We start from the raw sequence: 20,193 nt of genomic DNA on the forward strand, positions 1-20,193 counted from the left end.
TTACCCTGGAAGTAATTTCCCAGAAATTCAGTTCAGTTTCTCTGAATCGAATGGGATTTTCATGCCAAAAAATGTGACCAATATAAAACTGTGATCTCAATCATGCCTATTTCAAAGCAAGATCTATTAAATTTAGTGGCTCTAACCTCCAAGTAGATGCATTTAAGATCTAAGTGGAGTCAAATGGGTGTGGGTGTGTACACACACACAGCTTTCCCCCTTGACCCTCGAGGCTGGAGGAAAACCACATGGGACTCTTATTTCTTAGTAAAAAAACAAACGAATTTACTAAATGACTGGTTCTCCAAGCTGGTGATTTTAGAGTGATGGAGGCAAAAGGCCACCCTATTTATCAGCAAGCTACTTCAGGGCAGTCCTTTGTACTTGAATGGCTTCCTCTCTTACGGGTTTCAGTTGTCTGAAGCTTTTCCAAGGCTTGTGTGGTCCCATTTGGCAACTGAACATTTCCCCCCCTTTCCTGTTGCTGCAACTCCATTTTGTGAAGAATATTTGGAGAAAAAATAAGTTTTAGTTTCTAGCAATAATGAACTCCATTTGCCAACAGTATCTGCCTACTGATAGTGTTTAGGCACCAAGTTGGATTATTCACAGCAAGGTGCAAGCATGCCTTAGCTTCGTCGAAGTGGGTGCCACATGGACACAGGCTTCCTCAAGGTGGCCAACATCTGGTTCCAATGCGTGATGCCCATCCCACCTGCAGCTGGGCCTATGACAACATGGCCAATGTTTTCAGCTCTCCCGTCTTCACAACACTCTGCGACAGTCACCCGGAGAGACAGTTCCTGCAATGACACAAGTGGATATTAGCAAAACTCCATTGACCCAGTTTTTACCACCATCAGATGTAGTTTGAGAAGTGGCTGCAGGTACCCTTGAAAAGTACTCTTAATTTTCCACTACTGATTATATATAGAATTCACATTCTGAATTCATGTCCTCATTCCATTCAGAAAAGTAACAATGCAGCACAATGAGATCTGGCAACAATGCAGAATTGCCCAACTTGATCTCAAAATCAGCCCAGGAGCTGGAAGTATGCTAGGCCTGAAAAACGTGCTTAGCCTCGTAGCCCTCCACTATGAGTTATTAAGGAATTCAACATTTCACTAGCCATCAGCAACAACTAGTTTCTTTCCTGTTTGACAAGTAAGCACCTTTCAGGCACCTGTAAAATTTGTGTGGAATGAAACATTACTTCTCTTTCCCTTACATATTAGTACAACTTCAAGAACCTTTGCCCTAACCCCCATGAGTTTGCATCATCCTCAAGAAGGGACAGGATAAGCCACAGCAGTCGGCCTTTGCTTGGTCGTTATGGTAACCCATCTTTTTTCTTGTCTCCATGCCACTGCTGAAGAAAGCTTCCTCCTTGTTATCTCTCCTTTGAAGATGATTTCATTAGATATGTTATATTAGCTTCCAGCACCGAAGCTTCTGAATGACTGAAAAGCAAATTAAATTATATATTCGGCCTTGCAGGTGATGCAATCATTGTGTTTACATCTCCCAAACTGGCTTTCCCTTCCCAGGGTTTAATTTGAAAGTCTCTGCCTTGCATGCCAAAAACCTTGTGGGTGGAATCTATCGCCAATCAAGAAAAGCTTTTGAACAGAGAAAGATTCATTAAAATTATAGATGTCAGCAGCAGTGAGGAAGAAATGAGTGCTACATTCTTATTATTACTTAGCTGGATGCTGTTGTCTACTAATGATTTTGTCTGCGTTAATCTGAAGGCCACCTTCACTGCTCAGTAAAAGACAACATAGCAAGTTAACAAGAACAAAGAAAATGCAGGACGATTCATGACATGGTTAGTTAAGATATTTCTCTACCACCAATACATGTTTGGTTTGTTTCCTCTGGACTAAACAAACAAATTAACCCTCACCATTCAGATCACCAGAATTGGCAAAAGGGCAATGTCTAACCCTTGAAGAAGGCTCTTGCCCTGGGCATGCCAGTTTATAACACATTTAATTGCATGTTCATTAGGATGTCCTCAGCCACAGCCAGCCTCCATCACTTGGGTGAGTTTCTAAGATGAAACAGAGCTAACATAAATTGACGATGAAGATAATCTCTGTACTGTTTTCCTAGAATTTCATTCCGAAAAGAAGTATCTGCATCACCTAAGGCTTTGTCATTAACATTTGTGAATTGTACCATTTGAAGCAGGTTTGTATTTTCAGGAACATGGCTTGTGAAGGAAGGAGCTTTAACCATTTGCACCAGCCATGGGCCCAGTTGGAATTGCCCTCTCCCCCACCATGCCTGCTATTCACAGAGGATTCCTATGACCGTGAGTGCTGAGAGGTTCCAGGAGCAAAACTGCCAGGTCTAAGTTCTTTTGGATGAGAGCACCCTGGAGACTTCATAAGTTTGCTTTATTTATAAGTGGAACATAGTGGAAGCAAGCCACTGGAGTCGGTGGCCATCACTGCCTCTTGTGGGAGGGAATTCCACAGTGTAACTACGTGTTGTGTGAAGAAGCACCTTCTTTGTCCGTCCACTTGTCCGTCCACTTTTAATGGCTGGCAAAAAAAACTGGATATGACCAGTGACATGTGTGCACACAAGTGGACCGGCATGAAACAAAGCAGATGGAGTCATTATGGGCACAGCTGTCACACACCAAAATGACTGTATGAACTGGGCTTGAGATGAAATTGCTTCTAGCATTTTCCAGTAGGCAGACCTTCACAGTAAGATTCTAGAATTAACCAAGGAATAGTTGGACTGAATTTTATGAGCCCTTTAACATTTTTTTGGTGTATTTCACAGCTGGAAAGGCTGATCCTATGAACTGGTAGGAGAGGGTAAGTTTCCCCTGTGTGCTCTTGGTGTGAACTGTATGCCTGACGCTATAGACCAGGCATAGGCAACCTTCGGCTCTCCAGATGTTTCGGACTACAATTCCCATCATCCCTGACCACTGGTCCTGTTAGCTAGGGATCATGGGAGTTGTAGGCCAAAACATCTGGAGAGCCGAAGGTTGCCTATGCCTGCTATAGACTGTGCTCTTAGCAGTGCAGTAGCTCAATGGATGGTGCTGTAATCATCCCTGTGAACCTGGAGGCTCTTACCTGTAGAACAATTGCTGGCACTGAGAAAATCATGGCTTCATTAAACACTGGGTTAGTGTCATCTCTCTTTGCCGCAGTCTTCTTCTTACTGATCTTTCTCCCGTCTTGCAGCAAGTACACTTTGACGAAAGGATCTGATAGGATGGTAAGAAGCAGATGGTTTTTACAGGGTCCCCGGGGGAAATTGTTTCTTGTATGCAGACTTAACCTCTGAAAAATTGTAGTATCTGAAGCTGGTGCTACTTTCACTAAAATGCACCACTATATTATTTAACAGCAGGGCTAGACCCTGCCAAACTGGAACATATAGGCAGGACCTTCATATATGAGACTTAACTTTTTATCTTAGTTTAGTTTTAAAGGGCTATAATCCACTCACAATATTTTGGAGAGTGAGATAACATTCACAGGAAAAACATACAAGATGGAAGGACTGGCCATGTGCCCTTCACTTTTGATAACCAAGAGAAATCCAATTAAGCTAATTGATCACTTCTGAGGCTCTTCAAAGAGAATCACCCTCTACAGATATTCAGCTTCTGCTGATGGTTATTCAAGAAGCCCAAACAGGATGCCTAAGAGGGAGACATTGTGGAACGGTTGATTACTGCCCTGCTGTGGCAACACAGAAGTTTTAAAATATTAGATGAAATTCATTTTCTGCAGGTGTGCCCTGTATGCTATGATGAAGCCAGCTTAAAGGTCAGTATGTCTGAGTCTGTGCACCTTAAGGTGACTTATTTTCCCGTCTGAGTGGCGTAACCTCACCACATGCAGCTGGAACTATAGGGCAGGCCTCCTAGAATCGCAGATGTTGCACCAAGACAGATTTGATTCCCAGCTCGTCTCCTCTTAACAACTAACCACTAAGAACAAGGAATGCCCAGAGCTTAACAGCAGTCTCTAGGAAAGCAGTAAAGAAGACACTGAGGTCCAAACTAAATACCATGGGGGAGACAATGCATAATGAATGCATTTATGTCTCTCTTTCAAATGTCCCAATTGTAAGGAGCAATTGGGACTGGGACCACGGGGTGGGCTAACCATTTCTCCCCACACTGTTTTCACAATAAAAATTGTGATCGTGTTGTTGTTGTTCAGTCGTTCAGTCGTACCTGACTCTTCGTGACTCCATGGACCAGAGCACACCAGGCACACCTATCTTTCACTGCCTCCCGCAGTTTGGCCAAACTCATGCTAGTCATGGGGCACGGCTAATTTACCCATCTTCACACTCTATCCAGTCACAGCTGCAGGGCAGGGTGGAGGAGTTTTGCAAGACTGTTTACTGACCTGCAGTCATTTTCCCATTGGTCCACACAAGATTCTTGGCCTTAACCACAACTACCGTCAACCGCTCTGCCGTTGGGAGATAGCTAAGAGAAAGCAGAATTTCACCCACTGAATCAGTTGCCTGCAAGGAATAAGAAGGAGACATGTGACTGCTCATTAAATGGCCTTATAACAAAATGAATGGTAGAGATTACTACTCTAGTTCAAGGAAGTGGGGAACATTAGAAAGCATCTGAGCTATATAAAAAGGTAGCATTTGAGGTCCAGTGCCCTCAACATTTGAGGGCCAATTGTCAACTTCGGCGGCTGCCAAGGGCCCCACTATCTTAAGGGGCTGAAGATTCTCCTTTGCCCCATATCCTTGACCCACCCATTCTCCAGAACTCTATTGCCCTCTGCCCTGCTACATTAGGCTACCTTGTTCATGTCCTGTAGATACAGCCACGCATTGAAGGGCCTGATGGAGAGATCCAAGTCTGACAACTTCAGCTCAGCGACTCCAGTGCTGATGTTCCTTTCATCTTCATCTATGCCAAAGACGGAAAACCTCAAGCTGTTTTCCTCCAGCGCGGAAGGGTCCAAGGGGATTGAAAACCTCTCATCGAAGAAGACTGAGTAGGCACTCCTTTGAATCTGCACAGATAAAAAGGAAGCACAGGAGAGGGTTGAAATGCCAGGTGAGGAAAAAACATGTTACACAGGAACATAGGAAGCTGCTGTATGTGCAGACGTGAATGGCACAGGGATATCAGTTGACAGAAGGCCAGCGAAATACATTCTTGAGAAAACTTCTGCTCCTGGAAACACAGAGACTGTGCACACACTATACCTTCAACGGATATTCAAAGCACATTCTTTCCCTCAAATAATTCTGTTAAGAACTGCTGGGAACTGTAACTCCGTGAGGGGTAAACTATAGTGCCTACAATTCTTTGAGGGAAAGAATGTGCTTTAAAGGCGTAGTGTGTACACAGCCTAACACACTTTCAACCAATCAGCATCTCTGAAGATTCACCATTTCAAAGCCCAGCAAATGGAAAGGAACACTGAAATGACACATTCACACACCACGCATATATATCATAATATCACAAATGGACGGACTTGGTAACAGGTGCAGAATCAACAATCGAGTTTTCTCTTCCCCCTCATCTTTCACCTTTATGGCAGTGAAATTTCTAAAGCGAGAGGGTAGCTGAATAGGATTTCCACTCCACTTCACACCTTGGTGAAGCAGAATGAATGTACAAAATAAAAGCCACTGTTTTCTTTTTCTTCCACTACCGTCCTCATTTTATCCTCACAATAACCACACGACTTGGACTTTGGACTTGGCAAATGCAGTGAGATTTATGGTTCAGCAGAGATTTAAACTCAGGTTTCCCTTGGGTCTCCTCTAACCACTATACCACATGAGCTCTCTATGTGCAAATGTGCTTAATTTATTCAAGTTGCAAGATCTGGATCTTTCCCTCAGCTCTGTTCTAGAAAGACAGGCATTAATGTATCTTATCTGAGAAGACAAACAAGCAGTTATTTTGATGCCAGTGTCAATCTGTGCTACCTAAGGACCTGCATCCTTCAACTATTTGCCTAGGATACACTTCCTCTGTTTCTGCCTCGGGATTTCCCACGTGCTCTTGATCTGCACTGATGACTTTCCAAGTACATATTGATCTTCTTCCAGCTCCATGCTGTCAGGTCTCCTTTTATACATATCACCTGCTGCTGCGAGCAGCACCACTGCTGTCCTGTTCTCCCAGGGACACCTTCCACACACTCAGGTAGAAGAGAGCTCCCATGCAACCTGCTCGCTCTCTGCAAAATCCATAACATTGGCTCCTGTCGGTGATTCCTCTCTGAATAATGTGTTTCGTGCACTTTGCTGATTAGAGCATTTTCCTTGTGCCCACTTTCCAGAGCATGATTTAGCTGCTTAAGCAATAATACAGTTTCTGAAATAAGGAATCTTGTGCCCAGAATGGCTCCCTAAGGCACAGCCAATCGTTACATGCAGGCGGACACACATTGTCATAACGTAGACACTGGCCAGGAGATGCTGGCTGGGTTAACTTACTTCTGAGGGGGGGCCTCAAACCTCTCAGCCACATTGGCCGTGTTTGTGTGGTTTAAAGTCCCCACTTCGCTCTTAGCTGCCACCCTGGGAGCAACAAACAGCAAGGTTTGGCTTTACTGTCTGAACTGAGGCACACATTTTGTTTCTCCTCGAACAAACCATAAACCTCTGTTCAGATCACATGAAAAGCTAATAATAATTTATTCTTTGTACCCCGCCCATCTGGCTGGGCCTCCCCAGCTAAACCCTGTCATTGTTGTTCCTGGAGGTGGCAAAGTCAGGAGATGGGTGGATGGCATTTTCTTCATGCAGAAATCCCCTCTTCTACACAACCGTGAAAAGTGCAGGAGTCTTGCCCCCTTTCTCGCGGGGGCCTTGCAACTTGAAGACACCCAATGCAAAATAGGAATGGGTCAGGTTGATAAAAGAAAAAAAAACCTGCTCCTTTTCCCTTATGGAGTTCCCAAGAGCCCATATAGAGAACTTTTGTAGGTTCTCTATCGGTAGGAGAAAATAACAGAGACCAACCAGAGAATATTGAGAAGCAAAGCAGCTAGTAAGCCTGATCTTTATTAACTGTTGCAACAGCGTGCTCCCCCACACGCAGGAGAGAAGAGGAGGACCCAGAACAAAGGTGTGCCCGCCCTTATATAGACATCTTAAACTGCCCACCCTGGAGTCCAAGACCACCCCCAGAAACATCATACATACACCACAGAAGGGGTGTAGCCCAAGACCCCCCCCCCCGATACATCATACCTGCATCATAGAAAAGGCGGTCTACAACAGAAATCTGAGTGTGTTGTTCATCTCCTGTCTGGCAAGTTACCTGATTGCATTATCTGGATTTTGGCCACTCTTTTGTTATTATAACTACTTAATTCCTGAATCTAGGTCACAGGTCACAGGCTCACACCCTGTTCATATCTTGAATGTGCCCTTAAGACAGGATTTGTGAGGAAAGAGACAATGGGGAGGTTTCCCACTTTGACCTTGCAGAGAAATATTTGAGGTCAATTTGTTCAGGACCTTTTCTATGGGGTTTCAGACATGTGGTTTATATATACAGTTCCGAGCATTTATTATTATTATAATATATATATATATATGACCTTAAAATTCTTATAACAAGGTTTTCTCATGTTCTGAGTGCTTCTCCATGATCTGACCCTCTCACCCTCACAAGATGCTAGTTATACTGTCCAAAAAAACGGTGGTGGGGGCGGGAGGAAATGCCTTAGTAGGTAAAAATAACACAGCCCTCACTTCCTGTTTCCACTTGAAATCTGCCATTTGTGGTTGAAGGACATTATACATAAAGGGAGAGTTCTCTGTGGGCAATGCCTATGAAGCATTGCCAGATTTTCCTGGTATGAATTGCCACCAAAAGAGTTATTAGTTGGAAACAGAAGAAGCCAAACAAAAACGATACTGCTGTGTACGCCCTAGACCTTTAAAGTACATTTGAAGCACAGTATTTCCCTCAAAGAATTATGGGCAGTTAGCCCCCCACAGAATTACAATTCCCAGCAACCCTTTAAAGTCATGGTGCATACAGGAGGACCCTGTGGAAAACCTTCCTATAAAAAAAACTTGCACCCCACTGGAAGTAACCGATAGCCCTTATTTCTCTACATGACTTCAGACTCAGAGACAAAGCAGTAAGAAGACATTTGCTGCTTACACAGACAAAGAGGCAGCACGTTTTGTGATCTTGCGGGAATGAAAATCGCTGTTGCCCTCTCCCCACCCCCACCCCAAGCAGCCAGCTCATGTTAAGTTTCTCCACACAGTCTTGCCCCCAAAGAGAATAGCATCTGCATAAAAAAGTAGGCAGCATTTGCTTGTGTGAACCAGCCCTTAAAGATACATAAAGGCAGCATCTCTGGATTTCATCTCACCCAGGGATTTATTTGGGGCTGTTAGACTTTCTTTTTCCAGGCTGCACCCCAAACGACTTTTTAGTGCACATGAGCACAGAACATGAAATGAACAATGAAAGGATAATCTGCATGCCTGGGAGAAGACATGGAAGCTTTGAGATGGCTTAAGGGTGGTGGTGGGGTTTGCCCTATAAGCACTTCTCTCCCCCCCCCCCCATGTTTTCATGTGTCTTAGGACAGAGGAAGGAAGGTGCAAGGAGAAGCAGCAGCCTCTCTCTAGGCTGGCCAGGAACAAGAGCTACCTTCCATCTTCAATATTTCTGCAGATGGGGAGTTTTTGCAGGTGTCACTTACAATCTCTGGGAGCTTGGCAAGTGTGAGAAGAGCTGTGCCAGATGAACTGATTAGTAGCTATATAGATGCAGGACAAAGGGCAGGAACACAGACATCCCCACTGCTTCACATTCAGAACAGTGTCTCCTCCATATTTGCACTGAGGTCTTGGAACTCCCTCCCAGGGGAAAGCTATTCCACCCCATCTGTCAGCCTTCCAGGAAAAAGGCTGTGCTGTTCCCCGAGGGCATTCAAAATCCTCTTGAGTTTAAAGGGATCCCCCTTCCTGACTGCTCTCTTTTCTTTCTTATGGCTTTTGGTTTTTGTTTACTGCCACTGCCTAATTGATTAATTAGTTGCTGGTTGGCTGCTTCTTGTGCTTCAGTTGTATTAATAGGTATTTGGTGTTTAAATACTGTCAGCTGCCTTGAATATCGTTTTGCTTCAAAAAAAGAAAGAAAGATGGGATATAAGCATTTTAAAATAAAGTAAGAAAAATATTTGTGTGTGAGAGAGATCTGTGATCAGATCCCTCACTTATTTTCCTTTGCTTAAAGCAGGGGTAGGCAACCTAAGGCCCGGGGGCCGGATACGGCCCAATCACCTTCTAAATCCGGCCCACAGGTGGTCCGGGAATCAGTGTGTTTTTACATGAGTAGAATGTGTGTTTTTATTAAAAATGCTTCTCTGGGTTACTTGTGGGGCATAGGAATCCGTTCATCCCCCCCCCCCCCGAAAAAAATATAGTCCGGTCCACATGATCTGAGGGATGGTGTACGGGCCCACAGCTGTAAAAGGTTGCTGACCCCTGGCTTAAAGAAAAGGCTATGGGGAGAGGCTGACTTGGATTGTGTCCACAGCTCTTGGGAAGGGGGTTAACCCATTCCCCCCTGCACCATTTCCACTATTTGAATCACCTTTCCAACTGCTGTGGAGAAGAGAAAAATAGGGACATAAATGTGACAGATTAAACCTAACAAGCAAATGATAACTATTTGCATTCCACTAGTGTCAGAACTTACCCACTGCATATTTTAAAAGGCCTGGGGAAGAAACATAGCTCAAGGTCACTTGACAGCCGAGCCTATTTTTCATCCAGGATACCACCACCACCACCCCTCACATAATTTGGAAAGCAAAAGGGACTATGCACATGCCTAAAGGCACCCTTTGTTATTGGTCTTTCTGCTCTGGTGCTTAACCCTGGCTCAGAGCCAACATGGAATAGAGATCAGAGTGTCAAGACTAAGGCTGTGGATTCAAATCTGTGCTCAGGCATGAAGTCCGCTGGGTGATCTAGGGCCAATTACTGTCTCTCAGAGAGGAGTTGTTGTGAAGATCAGCTCATGGGAGGGAAGATGGGAATTAAATGTTGTAAAGTAAGTGTTTTAATTAGAATCAGGACCAAGCACTGGACGCTGAGCAAATCACACCCACCCACCCTCCCCCTCAGGCTTACATTTTGATCACAAGCAAGAAAAGAGCATTTAACTCCTATTCCTCACTTCACACTGCAATTAACAAAGGAAACACATCATACTGAGGGAAGATTTCAGATACAAATTAGATTTTTTCCCCTTGGCCTGCCTCTGAGAATGTAAATTTACAAAGTGAACCACCTCCCCCCCCCCCAGCTTCTGTCTCCCATTCTGAGGGTGCGTGGGAGGTTTGCTAAATTAATGATCAAGCATGCAGCAAAAGTCAAAGAGGCAGACGCTTTGTTATTTGAAAGAAAATACTGTAAACAATGTCCATTCATAAGAGAAATCTTCCTCCCCAACCACCCACCTACCCCTTCCCCCATTTTCTCCCACCCCACCACTGGTGAACTTATCAATGCTGGGCTGCTCATTGCATCAGCTTCCACCTCACTGAAGCAACAACTGCAATTTCAGTCAAAAATCTACAGGGGGGGGGAGAACATTTTCCGCGGCTATTTTCTACAGTAGGGCCACCAGCGTGACAAGAATGCATGCTAGAAACAGCGACCCCTTTTGTACTGTCGTGTTCCAAGCCTTGTGATTTGGAAGCAATCACGGACAAAATCTTCTTCTAATCGACACCAGCCTCCTCAGGTTCACATCCCTCCAGGTGGTGTTGGACTATGGCCCCTCATCAGACCCAGCCAGCATGGTCAAAGATGATGGGGACTGCAGTTCAATTGGAAGTCTGGTCTACAAATATGTGGCCATTGCTCCATCAGTGCAAGCTTTTCCGCTTGCCATATGGAACCTACAACGCTTTCCTTCCTTCCAGGGTCTGTTCTGAGGGTTCACTTGACCCGCCACCAGAGCTAATTTGGGGGTGGGCTGGGAGATGAGAGGCCCCGTTGCACTAGTGGAAGTCATTGCATGGCCTTCTGCAAGTAGGGCTAGTTAGCTGAACCCTGCCCTCAGGCTTGTTCACAATAAATCACAGCAAGCCAGGAAGCTGGCCTTACGCATGAATGCAGCCTGTGTGTCTTCTGTAGAAGAAAGGACATGGCTAGGCAGGACACTTCCTTTACCAGCCAAGAGTTCTGATATGACAGGCATATCCAACAGGAATTTGACCCGAACCCCCAGCGTTTTCCTTCCTAAAAAAAAAATAGCTCAACAACTTTGACCTGAACCCCAAAAAGTGGGTACATCACTGCCAGTTTTTAACTGTGAGTAGATCGCAGTCTCTTGGAAGTTGCCACCCCTGTGATATGGCATATGTGTGATCCCTTCTAAGGCTGAAAATCATTAGAAAATCTTTCTACTTGCACAGCTTGGTGTAAGAAGCTCTTGTTTTAAAATCACTGCAGACAAAGTACTGACAGTTCCCACTAAAATCTCTATGGGTTTTAGTGACTGGTGTATGTCACACTGAAACACAATTTTTTCGGTTATACCTTCCTGGGTCTGTGGAGCATGATGCTCTCTAACAGCATTGCCAAGTGCAGCAGCACCAGAAAAATGGCATTCTCAGCTCCCTGCCTGGGCGTAGCACTGTCACTCACCGCAGTTACATCAGATTTCCCTGGCTGGCTTCTAATTTTCTCAGCTAATTAGGCAAATGGAAGGGCTTTTCATCAGCAGTGTTGTCCTTATATCACTTCACTGCTGAGTCTGCCCTGGTCAGCAGCAAATAGATGAACAAGCTCAGCATCATGAAAAGGCAAGAGACAGGGGTTTTCATGTGCGGGATGAAGTTAAGATAACCTATATCCTCCTAATTACCATGCTGCATGGGGGTCTGCAGCTTGACTTTAAAGAAATTGAACCTGTTTGTTGGCTGCAATAGGGGGAGCGCAATAAGGAATGTTCCACCCAGTTCCACCAGTCACAACAAAGGACACTTTCTGTCAGTATCTCATCATACATGCTAGTATCTCAAGATGTTGCATCTTTGCAAAAGTGTTAATAATGCAATTGTCAAGAAGATCCTGATTTATATAAGGCTGGTACACTGCTTATCATGGAATAATTCACTGATCATGGCTAGGATTCCAGAGGAGCCTAAGGGTGCAATCCAGATCTACATAATGTTAAGAGTGAACCTACTGTAGAAGCATCCCCACCATGTTTTGGACAGACATGCTGTCTTCTCTCCTGGATTGAACTCAGGGAAAACCCTTCTTCTTGCATCTCTGCACAACAAGGATGATTAGCTGCATGCAAGTATAGGACTAGACAGACATTCATCAATTCAACTTGTGTTGTCTTTTACGGTCATAAAGTCCTCAGTGCCTGATATTTTCTAAGGATCCCAGCGCTCAGAGACATTGACAACTGTCACAATGAATGTGCAGAATCTGTCATCTGCAGACTCTTGTGAAGTTAAGCACAGCCACCATGTTGGCCACAAGGAAACAGTGAAACTGAGAGGTTTATGACAGCCCTGTATTTAAGCACTCGCCTGGTACTCATAGGAGACAATGAATGGTATACAGATGAGTGAGCAGAATGGGGTGGGGAGGAAGATAGGGGACAAAGTGTGCCCAGCATACAAATGGAGGAGGCTATTGAAAGAGGGTTGGAACTCTCTGTCCCTCCTCTGCTAGCCCCAGATGACTAGTAAACAGTTCTGCAGGCTGGTAACTTTAGTTCACTGATTTACAAGGCTGGCTTATGCCAACATTCAAGAATGCAAGATATATGAATGTATTGGTGCCACCTGATAAAGGGAAACCAGTCTTCAAGCTTGTAAACAGCCACATACCTGGTCTCCTGTGGCAAGCACGAATCTCCTCCAGGAAACCGAGCAGGAAAGCTTGACAAAACATGGAACTTTTTTCTAAAATTATATGTGGGCAGACAGGCGTTTGTGGGCTTGTTTCAAGTTTGCCAATCTCCTGCCTCTTGATAGTACTTCTTCGCACACTTCTGACATTTGCTGGATGTGTGAGGGCAGACTGTCTGCCACTATGTCTGGCAACAGCTCCTGACCACTTTGGCATTCTCTCTCCCACCTAATTTTTGCTTGGACACTGTGATCGAGAAATTGTCTTCCTGCTGTTTCCCAGGCCCCTTTCTGCCAAGGAGCACCTCCCTAATGAAGCCTTTGGGGCTCGAGCTGCTCTGCCTGATACACTGCTGCTGAGTTTCTTCCATTCTCCTCCCTCTAGCATCTCTGGCTGCCTGGCACAAGCCCCTCTGGTGCTTGGAAGAGACAGAATTAGCCCAGAGAACACAACAAGCGAAGCAAGCATTAAATTTTCATCGTTTCTCAGTAGTAGGGCAGGTTGAGGAGGGAGGATGTTTGCTGTGTGTGCCCAGCTTAGCTGTCACAAGGCACCAGGGCAGGAAGAGCAAACTCACTCTCGGCTCCCCAAACTGAGCTAGAAGCTTTTCAAAGGGCAAGAACAAAATAACTAAACATGTTCTGCTCTCCTCATGGGGGGGGGGGACAACACCTCATCTGAGAGCAAATTCTATTGAAAATCAATGGCACTTGCTTCCAAGTAAATGTTTAGACCTGGGTCACTAGCTACAGACTCGTATAGCTGTCTGCACCATCCATCTGCAATGAGACCGTGCAGTGCTAAAAACATGCCCAAAATCCCTCGCAAATTAGCCCCTGGAAGATGACACAACAAATTAATAATCCGTTCAATTCAGGTAGGGGATGAGCAGACTTGTTTTTCTTTACATAAGAAAAAGCTTGCCTGGCAGGTTACACTTGCAGACTTTCCCTCTTCTACACAACTATAAAAGGAAGAGAAGCCTCTTTTTCTACCGCCCTAATCAGAAATGGCAGCCTCCAAATGGAACCAACATATTACACGAGTACTGTGAAACTTTCCTTTTGGGGCTGACACTCAACAGCCATAGCTAAGGGCGTGGGAGGCAATTTTCATCTGCAAAGGATAACTTTATTTTTAAAAAATAAATCACTGGTGTCCTCTGCCCTGAGCCCTTGAGAAGGAAAAGGCTAGAAATAAAAACAAATTGAGAAGCCAGGGCCAAGTTCCCTGTCCACACTGAGCCCCAGGACTCAGACTGTCACAAATTGAAGCAGGAAAATCCCCTACCAGCTCCAAATAGGTTGCTCAAGTATACTAAGATCGCAATCACCACTTCCTTCTTCATTCATTGAGGTATATATGTATCAAGTAACCACACTACCCTTGTGGGCAGCATGATCTAGAATCAATCTAAATTGAAAACAACAGGCTGGAGACAAGTATGAGTGATTCAGAGTTGAGAAAAACTACATACCGGTATTTTGTGTTACAAATGGGTTAGTGTGCATACAGCCTACCTTCTCTCATCTATCTTTGTAGGCTTCTGGAACCTAAAAGTGCCAATTCATTCCTAAGAAATGTCTCGACCCTTTTCCCACCTATCACCTTTATGTGAATATTTTTTTAAATAAATGCTCTTCAATCATACTTTTGATGTTCTCAATGGCAACATCTTCTGATCTTGTTTTATTCCTTCCTTTGTTCTAATACACATCCCCCCTTCTCCAATTCCTAATAAATTAAGCACCCTTCTTCTCTATAACATTGTTTTGTTTCCTCCATTAGGGCACTTTATACTCAAGGAACTCTCTCAGCAGCATCTTAATGTTGGAGCTTTTTGGCAGAGTCTCAAGCAGCCCTGGGCAGTTAATTACCTGAATAATGTAACATAACTTCTGTGAAGAAGGCACTCTCAAGCAGGCAACTGGAAACTGGCACGTAGCTAGTACAACTTGGTGTTTCCCAAACAGTTGTAAGGAAATCACCACCACCCTCAACACAGAGATTAAATCTGGGGCTATATCGCTCTCTAACATATCCAGAAGTTGTGCATCTATTTTCTCAGTCAGCTCTCACACCAATGGCACCCTTTGCCCAGTCAATCAAGGCTCAGGATGGGACTGTGCTTTCTGGTCAACAATGACCCTTCTAGGATTCCCTCAGGCCTTTCAGTTATAGAATGGATCATACCAAGGAATCTAGGGGTGCATTTACTCCTTCCTTTGGAAGGATATTGCCACCCACATATTGTAAGGAGGTAGGAGATCAATGCTGCACAGAGCTTCCCCAATGCAACGGACACTGAGTAATGGGTACCTCCACCACGATGGGTTAACTCAGAGCTTTCCAAACTTTTCATGTTGGTGACACAATTTTTAGACATGCGTCATTTTGTGACACAGAAATTCAGTTTTACTAGCAAACCGGGGGTTCAACTAACCCCTTTCCAGCCCGAGTGAAGGTTGTGTTTGTGTGACACACCTACACACTGCAGCCAACGCACTAACGTGTCATGCAACACACAGTTTGGAAAGCTCTGGGTAAACTTTTCAATCAAGCTAGTGTGCCTTGGCACAATTTAGGAATCATTGCTCCAACAGGTAGATATTTAGCTACATTTCTAAGGCATCTTTAGTGCGGTTTGTGAATGAAATGTTCCCAATGTACTTACTAGATACGTGGATACAGAGAAGCAAAACCATGGCATTAGAAACACCAGGATCTGATCATCTCCACTGCACAATCAGTATACTGTACCTCCTGGAGTGAACTATGGCTTCATAAGACAGATGCTGCTGTTGAAAATGGTAACCGTAATGTGTACTTGCAATATTTCATCATCTGGGTGACCATTTCTGCCAGGGGTGAGGAACTTGTGGCCATCACAATGAATCCAGATGTGCTGGATTGCAACTTCCTTCAGTTCCAGCCAGCAAGGTTAGGGATGATTAAGAGTTGCAGTCCAGCAACATCTGGATGTTTTCCCCATCTATGCCTTAAGACTGTGCAAAAGTCTTCCACAAAGATTTGTTATTTGATAGACTCATGTCTTAATCATTATAAGATAAAATGAATAGTGCAAAGTGGTGGATGTTCAAACTGATTCATAGTCTCAAAACATTTATGATTTTACTAAAGCCACCAACCCTTGGATTCATGCAATATATACATACCACGTCTGGCTGATTAACGTTCTATGGCCTTTGTGTTTGTTGGGAGGAGAGTTTTTGTTTTATTATGTATTTTGTGTTCTCATTTTGCATTTTTATGTTGTGAAACACAACATACAAATTTACAACATACAAATTTAATTAATAAAACAATAATTATCTACCTTGATAGCTTTCATCCTTTCTACTTGAAGGGAAGATTTTGCATATGGGCATCCAATGATGAATGCTTGAACTTTGCAAAGGCTTCCTGGGGCAGTGCTAGGCTCCATACTTTGTTCACTCACAGGAAGCAGATGCAACTGCCTTACAAAGAGTCAGACTATAGCTCCATGTAGCCCATGCTCTTGACTGGAAACACCTCACAGATGTGTCCTTTCCCTGGAATTGCTGGGACCAGGGTCAGGCATCTTGAGCCTTGCCATTACTCAACATAAAGTGGGAGCATGTCCTAAAACATACCCATATTAGCAAAGGACTGTTGCAGTGGTCAACAAGCCGCCTTTTAAGTAGCCTCCTCATATATTACTGATCTACTCAGTAAGCATGACCAACAGACAGGGGATAGGAATGTTGTATTCCAGAAACATCTGGAGAGCCATAAATTCCTTATCCTTGACACTCAAGAACTCCTGGAAAGGTTTTAAGGGTTGATCAATCCATTAATCCACCTGATAGCATGCTTGTGAGCGCTCCTCTTCTACAGCCCACAAAGGTACAAAATTTGGCTCAGACGCTTAATACCAAACACACAAAGCTGCCTTGCACAGGCTCTGACCATTTTCCATCTAGGTCAGCATTGTCTAGGCTAGTAGGCACTCACTGGGATTTTAGATAGGCATGTTTCTCAGCCCTACCTGGAGACGTCAGGCATTGAACCCAGCATCTTCTGCACACAACTCACATGTGTGTTCTACCACTGAGCTGTCTCCCATGTACACTGCTTCTTCAGTGACTAGGACTCCAGGGAAATGGCCAATAAGATTTTTATTTCCGGTATACAAGCATCTCCTTGTAGTAAAGCCTGCATATGCGGATGAGTAGAGAATCCTCAGCTACGAATGACACAAAAAGGGGGCAAAAAGAAAAAGGAAGGATGAGGGTATAAAAGCAAAGAGACAGCTTTAGCACAGACTACTTATGAGCTCAATTCATAGCCAGCCCAGCAGCAGTGTTTATAGTTTGTCTGCCAAGTCTGTGCTCTGGGGATATAACTCATTTTCACTCATTTTTAAAGGCCATTTGAGATGAATGTTTGCAAACATATGAAGCGCAGCGAGAGTTCAGAGGTTTCACAATCAACAAACGGGATACGGTCTCCTTGCATTTTAAATATCTTCAGGCTGGTTCATGCTTCCATTCTTGCATGGGAGACGCTTCCAAGTGGTTAAAGGTCTTCTGTTGCAGAAGCAATGCTTGTATGCGAGAACCTTGTGGGGTGCATAGATGCTGTGGTTGTTGTCCATGCCAAGCCCATGCTGCCCTGTCCTGGGAGCCTCCTAACCTCTTGGTTCCTGTACAGGTATCACTGGTGTTTCATGGGACCTGGCCATGCAGAAGAAGCTCTCATAGCAACTCACAAGGATTTGTCCTGTAATCAACAATGCCTCACTCAAATAGTTAAGCCCTCTGCATCCTTTTCTAATAACTTTGGGGCAGAGAAAGTATTTCAGCATCTTAATAAAAGAAGCTGGAGAATCAGTTGCGGAGAGGGAACGGAAGTCCCCTCATTTTTCAACAGTGAAGTTAATAACTAAACTATATATCACTTTGCTCCTAGCAACAATCTGTTGCATGGCAGTGTGTATAAATGTCGGGAAACTGATAGCTCCTTCATCTGAATTTTCACTGCTGGACAAATGCAGTCCAGAACAGGCTTTCTACAAATTAGCTTTTACAGCGGTACCTCCGATTACGAACTTAATTTGTTCCGGAGGTCCGTTCTTAACCTGAAACCATTCTTAACATGAGGCGCGCTTTCGCTAATGGGGCCTCCCGCTGCCACCGTGCGACTTCTGCTCGCATCCCGGGGCAAAGTTCACAACCAGGAGTATCTACTTCCAGGTTAGTGGAGCTCGTTACCCGAAGCGTTCGTAAGGAGGACGGTACGTAACCCGAGGTTCCACTGTATTCAAGTTTCACATATGCAACTTTATATGTCTTATATGCAAAGTATACGAATACTGAAAATGGATTTGCACAGAACCTTTGCATCCAACATTACACAAAAATGGTGTGCTAGCAGACACTTGCTCTCAGTCTGATTTGTCTCGCAGGGCTGCTGTAAGCCTAAAATGCCGCTCTGGGCATGTTATGAGTAGGACAGTTTACCGTTGTAGTAAACAAGTGAACTTTTAAAATATTCTTGCAGCATTCTGAACGAAGCCTGGCTTATAGTTGGCTTAACATTGTTCTAATCTTGTTCGCTTTCCATCTCTTTTCTTTGGAGTGGAGGAGAAGTCTCTCCACCTGGCTAAGCACACTGCTTAGATTTCTTAGGGATTCTAGGTAAATCCAGTTGCTTCTGCCACATACATATTAGAAAGCTTCTGACATGATTAAAACATGTAGTGGATGCATTAGCAAAAGGTTTCTTAGCCTAGTGGAAGACCCCAGCAGAGTGCTCGCTTCAGCGGCACATTTACTAAAATTGGAACAATACAGGGAACGCCCCACCTGAACCATATTGTGACACACTAGGCAGGAAAAGGAGATTTAAGGTGATGAAAGAAAGATTCATTTTTAGAACAGCAGAGGCATGGGCACAATATTCATCTCATCCCCCCTTTTTATATAAATTTCACTTTGCAGTTAAGGAAAAAATATGATTTATTAAAATATTTATTTCATCACATATTTTTATTTAAAAGTAAAATACCCAAGTTGGCTGACAACATAATTTAAAAAAGAGAGAGAAGTAAATTAGAAGAAACTAAAAATGCTTTCCGCACCTACGCAGGGATCGGAACATAGATCTGTGGATTAAGCCTTATAATCAACAAACAAATAATATACACAAAGGCATGTAGTATATATACAAGGTGGTTCAAGGTCTGTCTTCTTTCCTTTAACATTTTACAACTGCTTAGACCAGCTAATACCGCCACAATGGCTGCACAGTTTTTTTAAAAAAATGTTTTAAAATGCTCCCAGGAAGCGATTGTACATCATAATGTGCAGTTACTTTCTGGCGAATTGTAAAGAGAAAATATGCCTTCCACTATCTTCCTACAGGCAGGCACCTTCTCTCCCTTGCCCCCCTTACAATTGTCACAGTTAGGTTCCCAAAGGGATTGAATCTTGATAGATTAATAAACAAGATGCACCAACTTTATTAATATAACTAATACCTTGGGGTTACAATTAACAACATTACACATCAATCCTTGCATGCCTATAGTTCAGGAATTTAAAACCTCTAGTATTCAAGAAACTGGAATGTGTGTAAATAAAACATCTTTCCGCTTGATACAGTGGTACCTCTGGTTATGAACTTAATTCGTTCCGGAGGTCTGTTCTTAACCTGAAGCACCACTTTAGCTAATGGGGCATCCTGCTGCCGCTGTGCCACTGGTGCACAATATCTGTTCTCATCCTGAGCCATGGGGAAGTAGCTGAAGAAAAACCTAGCAAAATGTCTACAAATCACTACCCACTACGAGATGGAAGAGGCATTGCAAGGGCTTCCTCCCACCAGGTTGTAAAAGAGCTCAGGAAAAGAAGGTGGACAGAGACTCAAAGATGTGCAGACTTTTTACAACTGAGTGCACTGCACTGCATTAAAGAGATAGGCAACATGCAGCCACTAGCCTCCTATGTGCCACTGCAGCTTGTGCATTCTTATTAAAATCCAGGCAATCTCAACCTTCATTTTCACAAATGTAACCTTCTGGACCGCAGGCCTGCAAAGGTATATTTTGAGTATGTGATGGAAAACACTCTGATGGCACTTGTAATGCTGAACAAATATCCCACTCTTGGCAGGAATGCAAGAGATGAAATGTGGGCAACGCTGATTGACACAGGTGTAACGTGACACGGAAAAGATGCTTGCTAGCTACTGTGTGGGAGAGCGATTTAAAACAGAAGAGTTTGGCTCAGCCAGGAAATGATTGAGTAGGTT

General features: G+C 43.9%; 1 protein-coding gene across 2 annotated transcripts in view; it reads right to left on the minus strand.

Moving 5' to 3' along the window:
* Positions 1–293: 293 nt before the first annotated feature.
* Positions 294–20,193, minus strand: part of SYT12 (synaptotagmin 12) — a 45,758-nt gene continuing 25,858 nt past the window's right edge. The window contains exons 5-8 of one of the 2 annotated variants that reach the window (XM_033156352.1): positions 4,815–5,030; positions 4,398–4,518; positions 3,105–3,238; positions 294–803 (exon numbers count right to left, since the gene is read on the minus strand). In XM_033156352.1, the coding sequence (XP_033012243.1) occupies positions 630–803; positions 3,105–3,238; positions 4,398–4,518; positions 4,815–5,030 (645 nt within the window). In that variant the 3' untranslated portion in view covers positions 294–629. Of the gene's footprint in view, positions 804–2,817; positions 2,891–3,034; positions 3,239–4,397; positions 4,519–4,814; positions 5,031–20,193 lie in introns of those variants that run through there. The other variant, XM_033156361.1, reaches the window with a different exon arrangement.

Source organism: Lacerta agilis, chromosome 1 (genome assembly GCF_009819535.1).
Source record: "Lacerta agilis isolate rLacAgi1 chromosome 1, rLacAgi1.pri, whole genome shotgun sequence".
In the NCBI taxonomy this organism is placed as follows: domain Eukaryota; kingdom Metazoa; phylum Chordata; class Lepidosauria; order Squamata; family Lacertidae; genus Lacerta; species Lacerta agilis.